Below are 19,211 nucleotides of genomic sequence, written 5' to 3'. Positions count from 1 at the left end.
TGTGTCTCATTAGTTCTCTTTGAAAATTGCCTTCACCCTGTTCTCGATATTGTCTTTTTGGAGCTTCAGTTTGGCTGTGACTAGATTCAAGCCTTCTCACTGTGTTCTCCACATCTTGGCTTCTTCCCCTCCTTGCTCATCTTCTTATTCTCTGCCTCACATTCTGGATAATTTCACTGCCCTTACCTTTCAGCTCACCCACCCTCTCTTTAGATTGTCTGATCTGCTAATAAGCCTATCCATTGAACTTATACTTCAAAGATTTTTTTTTTCATTTCTACAGTTTTTTTTTCCAAATCCTCCAGGCCTATTTATAGTTTTCTGTTCCTTGCATATGTTTTTAAAGTTTGTCTTAAATTTCTTTAAACATAGAAAGAAATTAGCAGGAAGTTGTTTTATAACCTGCCTCTAATTTTAGCATCTTACATCTACATGGGTCTGTTTCTGGCTGATTCTTGCTTGTGGGACCTTTTAAGTTATTTTTAAATTGTGCCATTTTCCTAGGAAAATTATTTGTGAGAGTTCTTTGAGGCTTAGGAAAAAGGTACATATCTCATGCCAGCAGAAACAGAAGGTAGATCTATTGTGGGAAGAACAGAGCCTTCTGAAACTGACTAGGAATGATTTGGAGTTAGTTTCACAGTCCTTATTTCTAAACCCTTTGGTCCACATTTTTTTAGAACTCAGTTTTTATTTCACTTTTAAAAAGAGCATGTGCTGCTTGTATTATGTGATCCATGCAATGAAACATGCTAATATTTTTTGCATAGTCACTTTAAGAAGGGAAGAGAGAGACCACAAGTAGCCTCTTAGCAGTTCAAGTCAAATTTCTACTGCCAAGTGAATTTTGACATCAATTTTATGTTTTAAAAAAACGTTTTTAAATATTACATATGTTTATGTAAACATATATAGTTCTGCCAACTATACGTCATTGAAGCTGAGTTTTTTTTAACTTAATTTGTTTTTTATTAGAGTATAGTTGATTTATAGTGTTGTGCTAGTTTCACTGAGGCTGTTTTTTAAAAAAATTATTTATTTAGTTAATTTTGGCTATGCTGGGTCTTCTTTGCTGTGTGGGCTTTCTCTCTTTGTAGCAAGCTGGGGCTACTCTGTGCAGGGGTTTCTCATTGTAATGGCTTCTCTTGTGGAGTGCAGGCTCTAGGACCCAAACGCTTCAGTAGTTGAGGTGTGTGGGCTCATTAGTTGTGGGACACAAGCTTCATTGTTCCATGGCATGTGGAATCTTCTTGGACTGGCAATCGAACCAATGTCCCCTGCATTGCAAGGCAGACTCTTAACTGCACCACCAGTGAAGCCTTGAGGCTGTTTTTAATGAAAGTTTCAAGGCTCTTTGAATTTTATAAAATTAGGGGGAGGGTTTATGTGTGCAGCTTTAGTCATAATGCTCTCTCCCTTATGTGGCAGAGTTATTTGGGTACAGGTGAAAAACAGATCCCTTGTGCCCAATTGGTTTTGACCACACAGGCCAAGATGGAAGTGCTGTCCCGTGGTGGAGAGTGTGCTTATGTGCTTCCTTGCCTCCTCCCTGACTTTACAGATGATATGCTGAGACTCAAGACTGATGGCCTAGGTTGCTGGAGGCACCTCTGAGAGGCCTACTTATGTCTAAGAACAGACTAAGTGTTTTTCTTTACATTTTATAGCAGCATCAATTCTCAAGGCCTAAAGAACATTCCTGACCATTGGGATCGCTCGGCCCTGCCGGACACTGGCTTTAAGGTATGAGACTGGCACTGCCCTAGGCTGGGAGGAGGGTGTTCTTAGACACAGGTAAGCAGACCGTGCTGTGTCCTTTGCCGCTGAGAGGTGAGTCCTAAGTTTGGTGTCTTTCAGATCTTGGGGCTTATTTACAGCTAAATGACTGCTCAGGAGGTGGCTGTGGCCTGAGGGGAGAAGGATGTATGGTGGAGGGAGGAAGATGAACTGGAAGTTTTCTAGGAAGGGTGTAATTATAAGCTGCTTAGCCGATAAAAGTTTTACTAAGAAGAAAAGGGAAAGAAGCCAGGAGAGGGTTCAGTGTGATGAGAGCCATCTAAAAGAAGAGTTGCAGCTGGGAGGCAGATACTAGGAACTTACTGGAAGACGAGAGAATGGAAACTCTGTTTAGCAGCTTGCAGTGGGCGCTGTGCTGAGTTGGGTAAAGAGCTCAGGCCGGGGTCTGATGACGCCAGGTGTAGGTGGAGCTTCTGGCCTCTGACCCAGCAAGCACTGTGCAGACTGGCTTTTCCAACTTGACAGCCCCTGCCTGGGAGATGCACAAAGCACACCCAGACACCAGCAGCCGCGGTAGGACATTGGAGGGCTGGGCGACTGCAGATGCAGTACTTGGCCATCAGGGACCAGGCGGCTGTATTTCAGAGATCAAGGAAGACCTCACTGGGTCCATACCTGGTGACAGCTGGCGCTTACACAGGAGAGGTTGGGGAGGAACATGCTGGTGGATGCGAACTGGATGGAAAGGAACCCAAGACAGGACACAGGAAGTGTCTCTGGTGGAGGGCGTGCATAGATGTGGGGGCGCAGGAGAGGGAAGTCAGGCCCTGCTGTGGAGTGCCCTGGTCAGGGGGCTGAGCTGTGACAAGTGCGGGAGTCCTTGTCGGGCTCTGGGCTGGGAGGGCAGGCTTGAGGGAGAGGGCATGGTGGCCTCCAGAGAGACAGGAGCAGGGAAACCAGAGTCAGATTGTAGGTTGCAGAGAGCCATGTATGTTCACACAGAGCCCTGATAATTCAGGGTCTGTCGGGGATGAGGTGGTTATTATAAGGCTGCACTTGGGTGGAGGAAAGGATGATGCAGAGAGAATCCCCAGTGATCCTGGAACAGGGTCACTGAGCCCAGCCTCATGGACCTGAAAACAGGTAAGCTGGTTGGGGACCAGACAGCAGGAGCAGGGATTTGTGTGTTGTCTCTCTGTGTGACAATCAGGGGCCTCTGCGGGCTCGTCAAGAGTGCTTTCCTAGAGCCAGACGCTAGGGGAGGGGTGGACTTCTCTGGGAGGGAGGGGTGCCCCTGGTCTCACTGAGCTCCTGAGCTGCTGTGTGCCATCCGCCAGCCTGGCCTTTCCCTCAGCACGTGTTGTGTGTGGCCTTATGGCATTGCTGCCTGTGGCAGGGTTTGCCCCTTCTCTGCCAGACGTGTGTGTTCCACATCCACTGGCACCAGCTCTGGGTCTCATAGACCCTGTAGTTGGCCCTGAGTGGGGTCGGGAGGAGAGCAGGGACCGTGCTTGAACTCCTGAGGTGGTACTGACATAGCAATGCCTGCCTGTCCTTCAGGCTGGCTGGCTTTGCCAGGGAAAGGAGGGAAGTAACCACAAATTGCACACATCCAAGCCTGGAGAGATTGCCCCTTGGAGTTAAGGGGAGAGAGGAAAATGCTCCCCTTTACTCTGAGACACAGAAAGATGTCTGTGTTTGCTTGTGGTTCTGGCATTCCATGAGCAGCCTTGGGAAGAGAGCTGTATTCTACACTTTGACGATAAGAGTAAAAATGTTTGCCTGTTACAGAGGATCACCGTCCCTTCATCCTCAGAAGAGTTTCAGAAGGTCTGGATTCTCTTCACCAATACGATGCCTCTCTACTCCATTCAGAAGATTGAACGGGTCCAGAACCCCGCCCTCTGGGAAATCTACCAGTGGTATGTCCAGGGCTCGCTCTTGGTGGGCTGGTCCCTTGTTCCCTCAGACAGCTGCTTCCCAGACATGCCGGTGTGGCAGTGACAATCCGCCACAGCAGCTGCTGCTTGCCCCAGGCTGCAGGGATCAGGAGCTGCACCCCTCTTCTGTCCCCCCCTTCACCTGTACAACTCAGTGCCAGCATGTCCCTCCAGAGACAGGGTGGAGTAGGGGGCGGGTGCTGTGGCTTCCCCAGGGACAAAGCCAGCTCTTGCAATAGATACTCTGCCTCCCTGGAGATCAACAGGGGAGGGTCCATAGAAGCCACCCCTCACCCTGGGGAATGTAAAGCTATTGTCCTGGCAGCCAGAGGGCAGGGGCCTCCTTTTTGTGCCCAAGGACTGGCATATCCCCAGCCACATGTCCGTGTGGGAATGAAATCCACAGCAGGTCCCCGTGGTGGGCCTGGGGTCCTGCTCCCCTTTCCCCACAAGAGGCTGGAGCAGGGTCATCTGAACTCCGGTCCGGTGATGAGATCAGGGAACTTAGAGGAGAGGGAGGAGGATGCCCCTGCTGTCCAGCATCTTCCAGCTCCCTTGGCTAGGCTCCAGGCGGGAGCAGGATACTGGGAAGAAGCAGCCTGCCTTCTAAAGGCTCGTCTGTCTGCTTTGGGGATTCAAGGAGCCGTGGAGGCCTGGAGCCCAGGAGGGAGGGCTTCCCTCTGCTCTCATCCAGGTCCTACTCTCAGCTTTCCAGGCTCCTGGCCTGTGACTGGAGTCTCATGGCTCCTGGTCTCATGGCATGTCTAATAAGACATGTTTTCTTGGGTTGGGCAGCCTGTGTTTAGTGGCAAGTGCCCTCTGCCTCCAGCATACGTTCCCTTCGTGATTCTAGGCAAAAAGAGCAGATGCAGAAGAGAAACGGTGGGAAGATGGTGGACGAAAGGCAGCTGTTCCATGGCACCAGCACTGGTTTTGTCGATGCCATCTGCCAGCAGAACTTTGACTGGCGGGTCAGTGGTCTCCACGGTACTTCCTATGGCAAGGGTAAGTGCCCCTGCTGGTAGAATCATCTTGGCCTCACTGTCCAGGCCCCAGAAACCACCTTAAAACAAATTGACAGAGGGCATGCGGGGAACCAGCATGAGCTGGACCAGTAGTTCAGACTTGGGGAGGACGGGCCGGGATGTGGGGGACCCAGATGTCAACACCTGACTCTCCCTCCCCGCCGTGTGCAGCCCCAGGCCTGACCCCCTGCTTAGGCTGGGGTTTGGCTTCCCTTGGAGATGGGCCTGCGTCCCTGTGGGGGAGTGGGAAGAGGAGACAGCGCCTCCTTCCTAGCCCCGAGTCAGGGCCCCACCTGTCCACGCTGTTACCTTAGAGTAAAAATCTGAATGCTCAGATAGACTCAGGTAAACATGTCACTCTTGCTATAATGTGTTACCTGGTTTTGTCTCTTAGTTATTTTTAAACTTTATTTGAAAATAATTTCTAGCTCACAGGAAAGGTGCAAGAATAATATTTAAAAAACCCTCCCACATGAATTTTACCAGTTCATCAACTTTAACACTTCACATTGGATTTATCACCCTGTCTCTTATTTCTGAACCATTTGGAAGTAGGTGGCATGTATCATACCACTTTACCCTTAAACACCTCCTGAGAACAGGAACATTCTCCTCTCCTCTTCAGTGGCTGCTAAATTGAGAGAACCTCGTAGTGGTGTGATCTGTAGTCAGCAGCTTCTCGGCCAGGTCTGTCCGTTAGCTTCAGTCTGATGGCTGTGGGGTCAGGGTGCATGGGAGCCGGTGGTAGGTCGTAAATCAATGTGCAGGCAGCAGCTTCAAACTCAGATTCTCATCCATGAATCTATGTACTGGGCAGCGGGTGTCTGCAGCGTGTTCTGTGGGTGGGGTCTTGGTCTTTTTCCACACTAACCCTGCGAAGTTGGGCCACAGCCCCATTTTATGGCTCAGGAAGCTGACATTCTGGGGGAGGGAGTCAGTAGTGAGGGGCCCAGAGACCTTTAGAGTTGGAGTGACAGATCTTACTTGAAAGGAGTTTTCCATCTCAGAGTTTCATGATCCCGCTGAAGCCCTTCATGAGGAAGAAGCTGTAAAAACCGGGGGCGTAGGGAGGGTAGAGGCTGTAGGTCTTGCCCTGTTGGCAGGAGGTGGGCTCGCATTTTCCGGCCACAGGCTGACCCTGGTGTCCTTGCAGGGAGCTACTTTGCCCGGGACGCTGCGTACTCCCACCACTACTGCAAAACCGACAGCAACACCCACACCATGTTCTTGGCTCGGGTGCTGGTGGGCGAGTTCGTCCGGGGCAGCACCGCCTACGTCCGCCCCCCGATCAAGGAGGCCCAGGGCAACATCCTGTACGACAGCTGCGTGAACAGCATGTCGGAACCCTCCATCTTCGTGATCTTCGAGAAGCACCAGGCCTACCCGGAGTACGTCATCCAGTACACTGCCTCCACCAAGCCTCCAGCCGCCACCCCCACCTTCTTCTCCTTGGTTTCTTTATTCAGCGGCCGGCAGTGAGCACCCCGATGGTTTTATGCCTTTCTGGCTTATCTTACTTGAAATAGCTGTTTAGGGAAAGTTTCTTTTTTAAACAAAAAGAACTTTTAATGAACTGTTCATTTAACATTGACTTGGTGATGAAGTTACGAAGATTCTTAATCTCTGGCTGATGATAATATTTTCACTTTTAAATCACTTTTGGACTGGCCAGTAATGATGGTAGGCGAATCCATTATTGCTTTTTACTCGGGTGTTAAAGTTTTATTTTTTACTCTTTGTTGACTTTGCTGCAGATTGGCATCAGGCACAGAGTTTCCAGACACTGTTTTATGGATTAGTTTTAATTTGCAACAATTTCTGTCTCTTCAGTGGTTTGATGTTTCAGGGTCTTTGTGGCACCTGGATTTGTTTTTGTCAGAATGACACAGTAGCCATTGGTACAGAAAGTCCTGTGTTGTGGGCCTGGCAGGGCACAGTCATCGTGTCCGTTGCAGTGTGTCTAATCCGGGCAGCATTTCTGCTGCTTCTCCTGGGCTTCTGGCCTTGAAATTGGCCCATGTTAGACCAGTGGCTAGACCAGTTGTTAGACCAGTGGCTACTGTGTAGTGTCATGGAGTCCCTGTCGTGGCAGATGACAGGAATGAGTGGCTCCCCCAGGACCTGGCCTGGCGTGTGAATGCCTGTCCCTGCCTCTGCACAGAACACCCTCTGGATAAGGCTTTTATGTCGGCGTGAGATCTGAATACCTGTGCTGCAGTGTCACAGCAGAGTCTGGGAATAAAAAAAAATACTTATCTGACATGGGTGGCGGCTGCGGTTCATTTTTCAGTGCCTGTTTATTGGGCGCCTGTGGGGTAAGTCACTTTTCTGGGTGTCAGGATAAAACAGAGCCCCTGTTTCTGGCCTCGAGGAGGGCTGTGCTTGGTTTTATCATGAAGGTGATGAAGCTGAAGCTTCACAGCCCCTCATTCACTGGGACTGCTTCTACAGCCCTCGGGGGAACCACAGCTACCTGGCTGCATGATCATACATTTTGGTTAAATTTGAAAGTTACATATTTGTTTCTTTTTCTTTCCCTCAACTCAGATTTCAAGCCCCACAAAACCCAGATCCACTATTGTACACTGTGTTCTGGACATGGAGTGGATGTTCTGTGTCTCCTGCACACACAGCGGTTGGTAGGGTCTCTGGGGGTGGAGGGGCTGGCAGGATGGCTCCACCTCTTGAGGCCCTCCACCCACTCCTGGGTGGCTGTGCCTGCTGGCCTCGGTGCAGTCCTCAGCAAGGTGTCTTCCCTTCCCCTGCACCCTTCTTTTCCATCCCCCACCTCCTGATGTAATGTGTCCAGTTTCCACATGATGCCTCTGCCTGCGGTTCTCAGATCTGAGACTGCTAGGAGCTGAGTGGTGGGAAGCAGCAGGAGTGGCTTCGTTGGGGGAATGGGTGAGGAGAACAGCAGGAGGTGATCAAATACTCCAGAAAAGTCAAGTGAACTGTGGAGTCTGCCAAGGCCTCTACCCTTGCTGACCTTTGAGAAAGCGCATTGCCACCTACCTGGACTGGACATTGAGGAAAGGGCTGGGGTCCATGAAGCTGGATTGTGGGTGGAAGTGGAGGGCAGCTATTCCTGCAGGCATGGGAGGGGAGTGGGCATTGTGATGGGAAGAAGTCAAAAAGACCTCTCAGAATTCCCATGCAAAGAGGTAGTGGGATGCAGAGCATGCGTATGTGTGTGAGAGAGAGAGAGACTGACAACAAATAGTCATGAGGCTGGCCGCTTATATTCTAAGAGGCCAGACAGAGAAGGGAACTTTGCAGGCGGGGCACTTTGGGGAAAGCATGGGGTGCTGGGGGCGGGAGGCAGGAAGAAAAAACAGCAGAAGCCGAAATCACAGCAGTGGACACGGGGAGGCTCTCCTGCAACAGCCTGCACTTCCTACTGGAGGCTCAGCCTCGGTACCACATCCTTGCAGATTCCTGCTCTGTTACCTATACAGCATCAGCCCTGTGATGCTGCTCAGGTGTTGCACAGAGGAGGGGGCTGTGATCTAGGTTAGCGTCCTCATTTTATACATGAGGAAAAGGCACAGAGGCAGATCTGAGATTCAGTTTGCAAGTTGTTTGTTACATTTGAACTTCTCAGCAACACAATAATTACTTTTAATAACTTCAGCTCTGAATTTTGATTCTTAGATCAAAGTAATGATAGGATGGGGACCTCCCTGGTGGTACAGTGGTTAAGAATCTGCCTGCCAATGCAAGGGCCACGGGTTTGATCCCTGATCCAGGAAGATCCCACACGCCTCTGAGCAACTAAGCCTGCATGTCGTAACTACTGAGCCTGTGCTCTGCAACAAGAGAAGCCCATGTGCTGCAATGACGAGTAACTCCCCACTCACTGCAACTAAAGAAAGCCCACAGCACACACAGCTACAAAGACCTAGCATAGCCAGAAACAGAAAATTATAATGCTCTTTTTAAAATTTTGGAGTATAGTTGCAGAGGAGCCAGAGATCAAATTGCCAACATCTGTTAGATCACAGAAAAAGCAAGAGAGTTCCAGAAAAACATCTACTTTTGCTTTATTGACTATGCTAAAGTCTTTGACTGTGTGGATCACAACAAACTGGATAACTCTTAAAGAGATGGGAATGCCAGACCACTTGAACCTGCCTCCTGAGAAACTTGTATGCAGGTCAGGAAACAACAGTTAGAACTAGACATGGAACAACAGACTGGTTCCAAATTGGGAAAGGAGTATGTCAAGGCTATATATTGTTACCCTGCTTATTTAACTTATATGCATAGTACATCATGTGAAATGCTGGGCTGGAGGAAGCACAAGCTGGAATCAAGATTGCCGGGAGAAATATCAATAACCTCAGATGTGCAGATGACACACCCTTATGGCAGAAAGCAAAGAGGAATTAAAGAGCCTCTTGATGACGGTGAAAGAAGAGTGAAAAAGCTGGCTTAAAACTCAACATTAAAAAAAATCTAAGATCATGGCATCTGGTCCCATCACTTCATGGCAAATAGATGGGGGAAAATGGAAAGAAACAGTGGCAGACTTTTACTTTTTGGGGTTCCAAAATGACTGCAGATGGTGACTGCAGCCATGAAATTAAAAGACACTCCTTGGAAGAAAAGCTACGACAAACCTAGACGGCATATTAAAAAGCAGAGACATGACTTTGCCAACAAAGGTCTGTATAGTCAAAGCTATGGTTTTTCCAGTAGTCGTGTATGGATGTGAGAGTTGGACCATAAAGAAAGCTAAGCACTGAAGAATTGATGCTTTTGAACCGTGATGTTGGAGAAGACTCTTGAGAGTCCCTTGGACTGCAAGGAGATCCAAACAGTCCATCCTAAAGGAAATCAGTCCTAAATATTCATTGGAAGGACTGATGCTGAAGCTCTAGTACTTTGGCCACCTGATGCGAAAAGACTGTTGCTGGGAAAGATTGAGGGCAAGAGGAGAAGGGGACGACAGAGGATGAGATGGTTGGATGGCATCACTGACTCAATGGGCATGAGTTTGAGCAAGCTCCAGGAGATGGTGAAGGACAGAGAAGCCTGGTGTGCTTCTGTCCATGGGGTCACAAAGAGTCAGACACGGCTGAGCGACTGCTTTACAATGTTGTGTTAGTTTCTACTGTACAGCAAAATTAATCAGCTATATATATACATATAACCTCTCCCTTTTTAACTTCCTTCCCATTCAGGTCACCACAGAGCATTAAGATAGGATGTACTTTAAAAGAGAAAGTACATTTTGGCCTCATCACTTTTCTGTGCATTGAAACTTAGAATGTTGGTAGTACTCTACCTAGAAAAATCAAAACATAATAAAGCTCTTGAACCACTTTTAAAGTTGAGCTTCTGGTCAACATTATTCTTTTAAGTTAAACATCACAATGCAGCAGACACTGAAAAGATCCCCATACTTGGGCCATCAGGACCTCTTGAGCATCTGTGTGTCCCCTACCCTATAGATGCCTTCCATCCGGAGGCCAGAATTTCTTCCAAAACCCCAAGTTCTCAGTCATTTTGTCCAAACTATGTTTTAACTCATTTAGTACCAGTCCTTTATTGAGAGGAGGATCTGTTTTTTAAACACCAGTAGCAAATTCAAAACTAAGTGCAATACACATTTATTAAGCATTTGGAAAATGTTACATAAATGACCACTTTTATATTCATAGGCCAGGCATGCTTTCAACTGCTTCGGTGGTGTTTTAACAAAAATCCACATTTCCACACAAGGATTTTCTTTGGATGAGAAGGTGGTGTCAGCGGGAGACGATTCTGATGTAGACGCCATTTTTTGGACCTAGGGCAGATTTGGATTCTAGCTGCAGTGGTACCTAAAATAGAGGAAATTAAAATATGTGTCAGAATTAACCCTATTGACGAGAAAGTTCCGTGGGAATGGGTCTGAGGCAGGTTGTGGGAATTGGGCTGAGGGAGGGCAGGGCTGAGACTGAGCAAAGTGGCCTCCCCGGGGGCACTCTGAGAGGTCGCAGAGCCTCTTGGTGTCTTGGGCCTGGTTTTGGACAGGGACTCACCCCTTTCCTATGTTAATAACGTCCCGCAGAGGAAAGTGAAAGTTGCTCAGTTGTGTCTGACTCATTGCAACCCCATGGACTGTAGCCTGCCAGGCTCCTCTGTCCATGGAATTCTCCAGGCCAGAATACTGGAGTGGGTAGCCATTCCTTTCTCCAGGGGATCTTCCCAACCTAGGGATTGAACCTAGGTATTGCACCTTGCAGGTGAATTCTTTACCACCTGAGCCACCAGGGAGGTCCCAAAATACTGGAGTGGGTAGCCTGTATCTCCTCAGGGAATTTTCCTGACCTAGGAATCAAACAGGGGTCTCCGCCATTGCAGGTGGATTCTTTACCAGCTGAGCTACCAGGGAATCTCGCAGAGGCGGGGTCCCCCGGTTATCCTTCTAACAAGTCTGCTTGTAAGGTGGGAGCAGAGCACTGCAAATGAAAACATACAGGTTCAGAGAGGCCACCCGACCTGCCTAAGGGCACAGAGTGCAAAGTGGTGAAGAAACCCCAGACCTTCCTCATCTCCTCTCATCTCTCACCCTGGCACCCAGCCAGAAACTGAGTAGGACCCCCCCCTCTCCCTTTCCCAGGGGCTTGGGGAGAGGTCCCTGCTGAAAGTCCGCTGCCATTCAGAAGGCTTTCCTTATATCCAATTTAGGTAGATCGATGGTGGGATGGAGATTAGGAAGAAAAGCCACAGAATTACTCGAGAAAGGGTATCCTCTACAGCCGCGTGTGAAAGGACTGTTCGTGGCTACCATGGGACCTCCAAGAAGAGAAGTGCCACCAGGCCTCTTAGTGCTGGGGGCAGGCAGGCTTTCCGATCAATGTCTTTTGAGTCCTGATGGAAGACCAGTTACAGGCTCAAGAAACAAGATGATCTAGACTTGTCCTATCCCCTGAGGCAGCCACTAGTGAAAGTGGGTACTGAGTGCTTGAAAGTGTGGTTAATGCAAATGAAGGGCTGAATTTTTAATTGTATTGATTTATTACTAACATCAGAGAAGGCAATGGCACCCCACTCCAGTACTCTTGCCTGGAAAATCCCATGGATGGAGGAGCCTGGTAGGCTGTAGTCCATGGGGTCGCTAAGAGGCGGACACGACTTCCCTTTCACTTTTCACTTTCATGCATTGGAGAAGGAAATGGCAACCCACTCCAGTGTTCTTGCCTGGAGAATCCCAGGGACTGGGGAGCCTGGTGGGCTTCCGTCTATGGGGTCGCACAGAGTTGGACACGACTGAAGCGACTTAGCAGCAGCAGCAGCAGCAGCAGCAGCATTACTAACATAAATAGCCACGTGTGGCTAGTGGCTGTAATACCAGACAGTGCAAGTATGGAGCGCACTTGAAACAGGACTTCAAAAAAAGTAGCGGTCTGTTGTGGCTGGCAAAGTCGTCAGGGAGGGCTTCCTGGAGAAACTGGCACCTGGGGTGGGGCTAGGAATGGGGGACGCCCTGTGAGCAGAACTTCTTGGGGGCCACTTTGGGGTCTGAGGGAACACCAATCTGGATTCCGAGGATGGGATTAGACTGGGGGTGGGGAAGGGGGAGGGATGGCATTCCGGAAAGGGAAGAGGCCTGAGCAGGCAGGAGGTGCGACGGTTGGAAGGCTCTTGGAGTGGGAAGTTGGGGTGCGGTGGGTACCCCTGCGCCCGGAGCAGCGGGCGGGGCTCACCTGCGTCTCGGGACAGGCTTCGAACCGGAACTTGCGCAGGACGTGGAGCAGCGTCAGCTTGAGCTCCAGGAGCCCCAGCCGCACCCCGAGGCAGCTCCGGGGCCCCGCCCCGAACGGCAGGTACGTGTAGGGCCGCCGGCGTTGTTGCGCCTCGGCCGTGAACCTGCAGGGCGGCATGGTCAGGGTGGGCCCGGAACACCGCCGCCCTACACAGGGCTTCACGCTCCTTCTACCAGGCAGGTGGGGCCTCAACCATCCAACCCCCTGTGCCCCGCGCCCCGCCCCCCGGGGTCTGCAGGATCGTTTTCTGCTGAACCCGTCAGTCCCCAGGGCTCCGGAGCAGGTGGCCACCCTTCCACACGCTTCAGTCTGGGCTCTGCTCCTCCTGTCCTGCCAAGCCCTCCAGGCACTGTTGAATTCAAAGAATCACCGGGAACATCAACTTTGCCCTCTCTGCCTCTCCTTATGAATTCACTGCGTGGTTAATGTGCCCGCAGACTCACTAGAATCCGGGATGAAGGTCTCCAAGAAACCACAGGCCTGGCTTCACCTATGGCTCCAGTTTCCCCAGCAGCCAGAAGGTGACCCTAGCTGGCGGGCATCCACTTCCTAAGCAGAGTCCCTGGGCACCAGCCCCCTCTGACGGCCTTGTCCTACCAGTTTGTCTCTTGATGCCATGATGGGAGCTGTCTCCCTGCCCACATTTGCCTTTCTGGTTGAACCTCTGGGGGTGGCAGTATTTGACTCACTGGAAGCTCTTCTTCAGCTCCAAATGACATTTGCCACACGTGTTCCATGACAGTAACGCTAGGTGACAACCACTATTTTGTAATAGTGGCCAGCTCACTTATTACTGCCTCTGGATCTCATGGGCCCAAGAATCTTTGACCCACTTTTCACGTTAAGGCACTTTTTGTTTTCAAGTGAAGTCACTCAGTTGTGTCTGACTCCTTGCGACCCCATGGACTGTAGCCTGCTAGGCTCCTTTGTCCATGGAATTCTCCAGGCAAGGATGCTGGAGTGGATTGCCATTTCCTTCTCCAGAGGATCTTCCCGACCCAGGGATCGAACTGGGGTCTCCTGCACTGTGGGCGGGACTCTTTACTGCCTAAGCCACCAGGGAAGCCCTTTTTGTTTCAAGGCCATTTGTTTTCAAAGGTGATGCTATAAACCCTGCAGCTGCTGTTGATGTGTCTGGATCTCTACCGTAATTCCAGGAGCTGCTGAGCAGCACAGTGTTACTTATCTGGGTCCTACTGCCATTGTTTCCCAGGGACTGGGGTTGTAGAGTCAGGGCTGCATTAAAAGGAAGATGGAGCCACTAACGGTGGAAACACAGCTGCCAGCTGGCCAGCTCCTCACTTGCCAGATCAACCAGGAGGCGGCACGCATCCTCTCTCATGAGGAGGAAGTGCAGATGCCTGCTCAGACATTTTAAATTGGGAGTCTGGAAATGAAATTTAGACAATGGACCAAATCCATGCGGGGGACGGAAGGGGGTATTCAGGTCTACCATGTTAGCATAGCCAGGCTTCATGAATTCCTGAAGAAATTGTTGATACTCTTGTTTTGGAACAGGCATTCATTTTTTTAAAAAGGAAGTGATATCCTGCTACATCGTAACGTGTTTCTGAAAGGTGTCCTGTTTCTTGGTGTGAACAAACAGTGGACATCCACCTCAAAGTGCCTTGTTATTTGCATGCAGTGCTGTGGAAATGGCTAAACCTCTGGATTGTGTTTTGATCTCTTCAAAAATGGTACACTTAGTTCCTTTGGAAATTATGCCTCAAAAACTTCTCTCTGATTGCCGCAGCTTTGGACTTTGGGGGCACTTCACTAAATCTCTCCTGGAAGCTGCCTCCAATCCTCACACTCACTTTCCCCACCAGCCCTCTTGAAAGGGCAGTACTCACCTCTCGGGGTTGAAGTTCTCGGGGTTCGGCCAGTGCTCGGGGTCGTAGTGCAGAGCGCCCACGGCCGTCTCCAGCACCGTGCCCGCGGGGATGCGCTGGCCCAGCACCTCGCAGTCCTGTGCCGCCACCCGCGTGAACCTGCGGGGACACACGGGTCACCCCCGCCTTGAGGCAGAGCAGAGACGAGATGGAGAGCCCGGGGGGCGGCTGTGCTGGGGCTCAGGTCTGCAGTGTGGGAGGGGGCTGGCGGATGGGAGGTCCAGCCTTCTTCCTGGGGTGACCCGGACAGGGACCAACCCCACCCCCGCTTTGGCTATTAACCCTACATTGCTCTGGACCCTGGAGTCTCTAGGTTCATCCATCCCTTCCTTCAGCCTGAAGAACCTGTCTTATGCCTGGTGTTGGGGTGCACGAGGATCTTGGTATTGGAAGCCGTGCAGGGATCGTCCCCTGGCCACCATGCTTTCTTCTTCCCCTTCCCATCGGGGCCACACCCTTGCTTTACCTACAGGAAATTTGGGTTTGCACATCTCTTGCCCTTCATTGTCTGTGTGGCTATGGAGAACTTCTACTGGAGAGGGAAGCATCTTGATCAGATTGTTTCTTTTACCAAATGACAATGGCTTAATACCATTTACGTTTTATTTGAAAAGGCTAGACCATATGTGTCTGCCTATGAACATAATGTTTACGGAAGAATACCTAAACTTCTACCATGACCTCCTGTAAGGGGTGGCACTAGGGCAGAGGATGGTGGGTGACTGGAGCGGGGGGCTGACTTTTTCTTTGGATCCTTCTGTATTTCTTCATTCTTTTTTTAAGTATAAACAATTTTATTTTGGTAATATGAATAATTACTTTAAAAATTAAAAATAATTTATGCTGGCTTTTACTTCAGGTTGCAGAACTAGGTTTCCCTAAATATCTCAGAGGAGATAAAGTTATTACACAAATCACTGTTGTACCCCATTCCTGCTTATCAAAGAAATTAAGAGTAACTCGTGGCTCGTTGCTGCATTTGTCACTCTGTTATCCTGCTGCTAAGTTGCTTCAGTTGTGTCCGACTCTGTGCGATCCCATAAACGGCAGCCCACCAGGCTCCCCTGTCCAAGCCTTCACTGTATCAGGAACGTGAAAGGCCAAGGCTGTGAGACTCCCATTCAGAGCCTAAGCAGCGAATGCAATTATCGTGTGCTCGGAACTGGTCACAAAACACTCTTGCTCTAATCAGAGCAGGCAGGGGCTCTGATGTGTGCACCCTCAGTCCCGGGGGAGCAGATAAGAGTATACCCCAACCTCCTTCCTTTTCAGTTACCAGAAAGAGCTTGGATCTAGAGGCAATACCCCCTAAAAGCCAGAAAACGGGGCCTTCCCTTCTGTACATCATCCGGCCTCCCATCTGGCTAGACTAGGCCACATTTTTTGTTTGTTCAGTTGCTAGGTCATGTCCAACTCTGTGACCCCAAGAACTGCAGCACATCAGGCTTCCCTGTCCTTTCCTGTCTCCTGGAGTTTGCTCAAACTCATGTCCATTGAGTCGGTGATGCCATCCAACCATCTCGACCATCTCATCTTCTGTTGTCCCCTTCTCCTCCTGCCCTCAATCTTTCCCAGCACCAGGGTCTTTTCCAACGAGTCAACTCTTTGCATCAGGTGGCCAAAATATTGATGCTGCATACCAGGCCAGATTCTGCTGAATTATACTGCACAGATTCTTGGATCGACATTAATAATTCTTCAAAGAGAATTGTTACATTTTCCACAAAGGCAATTTTGAGGGTTTATTTTTTAGGAATAAGGGTATCAGTCAAATGTGTCAGTGCTTGAGAAAAGTCAAGCGTTTTTCTGAGATTAAAATAATAAAGTAAAATAAAATTAAAAAGCAAAATTCTATGTTCACCCCCAAACCCTATGCCTGGGCTAAAGCAAATGGGCCTCTTGTCTGCCTCTCTCACTTCTGTTGTTTGATGACAGAAGTCAACAGAGTGATGGGGTTTAAACCACCAGTGGAGTAGGTCCGGGGGAAGGGAGACCACGGCTTGCCTGAGACTGGAGACTGGGTGGAGGCCATTCAACTCAAATGCTTCTTGCTCTTTACTTCATACCTTGCATGACACCCTGCCTGCAGGGGTATCATGTTTCCACGTCTGCTGTCTCACTGATCCTCCCAACACTTCCGGAGCAGGCAGAGCGGGTGTCGTGTGCCCTCTAAAGGCACAGAAGCCCAGGACAGCCCGGAACTTACCCAGGATCACACAGTAAACTGTTGGCAGGACCGAGACTGTCTTGACTTTCCGTCCAGACTGGCTCTGTCATTAGGGAAACCTGGATCTATTGTTTTTATATAGTGGGAATTTTAACAAATCCATCTAGATACTCTGGGTTCTGTCCTGCCCTCAGGTAAGATCGCAGCATCCTGGCTCCCCAGAACCATGCCTTCACTGACTTCCTTTTACACTTTTCTGCTTATAAAGGATCAGGAGGAGAATTGCCTGCAGAATTTTAGTGCTGAGGAGACTGTGGACTTTGTCGCTCGACATGTCATCTATGCAAGGTCTCATGTGATGAAGGCTTGATTGGCTTTAGATCCAGGAAATGATGTGTCTTTGATCAGTTTCTACACTTTCCTCCCAATAGAGAACAGGATGGTTCAACTCAACCAGTTTTCCTCTCTCCTGGGAACCTCAGCCACCAAGCCTGACCCCAATTGTCACCATCTCTGGTATCCCATCAAGGATTCTTTCCTCTGAACAGTCTTTGATCTGTGTATCACTGAATGTCTTATTTTGAATTTCATGTGTATAGCAGCTGCCCACAGTTCCCTGGGAAGGAAGCTGGTATAAATCATTAAAAAACGAAAACAAAAACAAAAAATAGACCGGATGACAGTTTGCTCTGAGGCTCCCAAGGAAGTCAGGTAAGGCCTGTGAAATTGGGTCTTTTATTTTTTTTGGTCACTCAGCATGCAGACTGTTAGTTTCCCAACAAAGGATCAAACCCGTGCCCCCTGCAGTGGAATTGCAGTCTTAACCACTGGACCACCAGGGAAGTCCCAGGATCAGGTCTTAATACTGGTGTCAGCAGAGCAACGAGGCGAGCCCTGGCGTGCCTGTCTGCTCCTGGACCAGGAGACTGAAAGCATGTGTTCTTGAGAAGGATGTGATCTGACTCACACCCTGGGAATTCTCTCTTGGCTCTGGGTCTGAACGTTTTGCACAATGTCTACAATCACACTCGCTAGGATATTTTCGGTTTGGAATATAATTTTGAGATACCTTCACATCATCCACATTTTCTCTTTTTAAAATGGCAAAAGTTACCTCCATATGGTTTATGTGGTACAATGCTTCCTAGAGATGCAGAGTAGAATTTCTAAGTTACATGCTTTGGGTTGCCTCTGTTCCTAGAGCCTGAGCTCTGGCAACGTTTCACTCTCTGAAGGTCTGGAGACCCAAGTTGGACCCTGTGCTCCATGGGCTGCCTCTGAAACTCAGGGTAGTCCTCAGTTAGATCCATTCAGCTTGCCTTCATTGATGAAGCTTGCTTTAATTGTTGCTACACAACAGCCTGCCCGTACTGTAAGGACCAGGCAGCTTCAACAGTAAGATGTTTTTCCAAGTTTTTGTTGTTTTTTTTTTTTTTCAGGAACTTGGAGACAGCTGTGTCTAGTTGGAGCTTGAGCCTGTTAAGACTGGTTAAGACCGCTGACGCTCCAACTGGGCACGTGCAAGTGGCTTCTTGCTGACCTTTTGACCTCAGAGAGCTCAAAACTATCTTTTGTTTTGACACTAAGGCCGCCATATTCTGAACTTGCTTCCCATGGAGACACCTATAGCTTCCTTGCACCTGCTTAGAACTACAATTGCCTCACCTTTTTCTCATCTCCAATCATTACCTTTCCCCATGCTCCTCAGCTGCCACTTTATCCCACGAATACCTGGGCCACTTGAAGTGGGGGAGGCAGCCTGGAGATTTGTTCTGTCTCCACGCTTGGCTGCCTTGTGAACGTGCTGCAAACCTCAGCATCTCAGCGCTTGGCTTACTGTGCTTGGGATGAATGAGCCTGGAATTTGGTAGCATCTCATTTAGGGGGAATTTGAAAGAAGCAGAAGACCTGATTCCTGCTCTCAAGGCATTTACAGGTTGGTGTGGCTGGAAGCACTTTGGTGAAATGTTGCAGAGCAGTTGAAAAGTATCCAAAAATATAATATGAAGTAGAGTCAGTGTGCAGAGTGCTGTAGTGGGGAGAGAGCCAGTGGGGAACGGGTGAGGCTGGCTGAGTCAGACATCCTGGAGCACTAAGTCCTGGGTGGGAGCTCTGAGGATGGGGTGGGGTGCGGATCGTTGGAGAGAATGAAGGAGCATCCCAGGCCTTGGATGCTCCCCTCTGGACTGTCAACTTCAAAGGCAGATGCTTTATCTGTTTTGGCTGATCTCCCAGCGCATGGCATAAAGTAGATGCTCAATAAGTAGCTGGTGAATGAACAGGCCAGGGAAAGAGCAAAAGTCATCTGAGTCTAGGAGGCCAAAGAGATTGGCTTGGGTTGGGGAGGAAGGTCGTGTTAAGAAAACAGCAATGACATTTCGAAAAGATAGTTAACATATAGGAATATAGGCCGGACATTTACTTCCATGGTGACCGTATGTCCGGCATGGTGTCCAGTGCCCCCTGGAGATGACCCCCATTACTCAGACCTTCCCCTCCAGGAGCTTGGGTCCAGCATTCTTCACAACACAGGTGATGACTGAAGACCTGGGGTGCAGGCTTACCTGAAAGCTGGTGGGTACATCCTCAAGGTCTCTTTAATCACCATGTCCAAGTAGGGCAGACCTTCCTGGAGGCTGCAGTACTCGGGGGCCGGCTGATGGAGGGGTGGTGACAAAGGAGGAACGCTGAGT

General features: G+C 49.5%; 2 protein-coding genes and 1 long non-coding RNA gene across 10 annotated transcripts in view; 2 read left to right on the top strand and 1 right to left on the bottom strand.

The window, feature by feature from the left end:
- PARP12 (poly(ADP-ribose) polymerase family member 12) overlaps positions 1-6,962 on the top strand; it is a 46,528-nt gene extending 39,566 nt beyond the window's left edge. For 2 of the 3 annotated variants that reach the window (XM_025291641.3, XM_044946946.2), the window contains exons 9-12: positions 1,668-1,743; positions 3,529-3,659; positions 4,531-4,682; positions 5,856-6,962. In XM_025291641.3, coding sequence (XP_025147426.1) covers positions 1,668-1,743; positions 3,529-3,659; positions 4,531-4,682; positions 5,856-6,181 — 685 coding nt within the window. In that variant the 3' untranslated portion in view covers positions 6,182-6,962. The remainder of the gene's footprint in view (positions 1-1,667; positions 1,744-3,528; positions 3,660-4,530; positions 4,683-5,855) is intronic. The other variant, XM_006078779.4, reaches the window with a different exon arrangement.
- Positions 6,963-10,301: 3,339 nt separating this feature from the next.
- The window catches only part of TBXAS1 (thromboxane A synthase 1), a 173,922-nt gene continuing 165,012 nt past the window's right edge, over positions 10,302-19,211 (bottom strand). The window contains exons 10-13 of one of the 4 annotated variants that reach the window (XM_006078775.4): positions 19,083-19,174; positions 14,313-14,450; positions 12,400-12,562; positions 10,302-10,530 (exon numbers count right to left, since the gene is read on the bottom strand). In XM_006078775.4, the coding sequence (XP_006078837.3) occupies positions 10,456-10,530; positions 12,400-12,562; positions 14,313-14,450; positions 19,083-19,174 (468 nt within the window). In that variant the 3' untranslated portion in view covers positions 10,302-10,455. The remainder of the gene's footprint in view (positions 10,531-12,399; positions 12,563-14,312; positions 14,451-19,082; positions 19,175-19,211) is intronic. The other 3 variants (XM_006078777.4, XM_006078776.4, XM_006078778.4) reach the window with 3 other exon arrangements.
- Positions 16,970-19,211, top strand: part of LOC123334815 — a 111,526-nt gene continuing 109,284 nt past the window's right edge. Inside the window, exon 1 of one of the 3 annotated variants that reach the window (XR_006552966.2) lies at positions 16,970-18,454. This is a non-coding gene — a long non-coding RNA (uncharacterized LOC123334815). The remainder of the gene's footprint in view (positions 18,455-19,211) is intronic. The other 2 variants (XR_006552965.2, XR_006552967.2) reach the window with 2 other exon arrangements.

Source organism: Bubalus bubalis, chromosome 8, assembly GCF_019923935.1.
Source record: "Bubalus bubalis isolate 160015118507 breed Murrah chromosome 8, NDDB_SH_1, whole genome shotgun sequence".
Lineage (NCBI taxonomy): Eukaryota > Metazoa > Chordata > Mammalia > Artiodactyla > Bovidae > Bubalus > Bubalus bubalis.
This window is presented reverse-complemented; position numbering and strand designations above follow the sequence as displayed.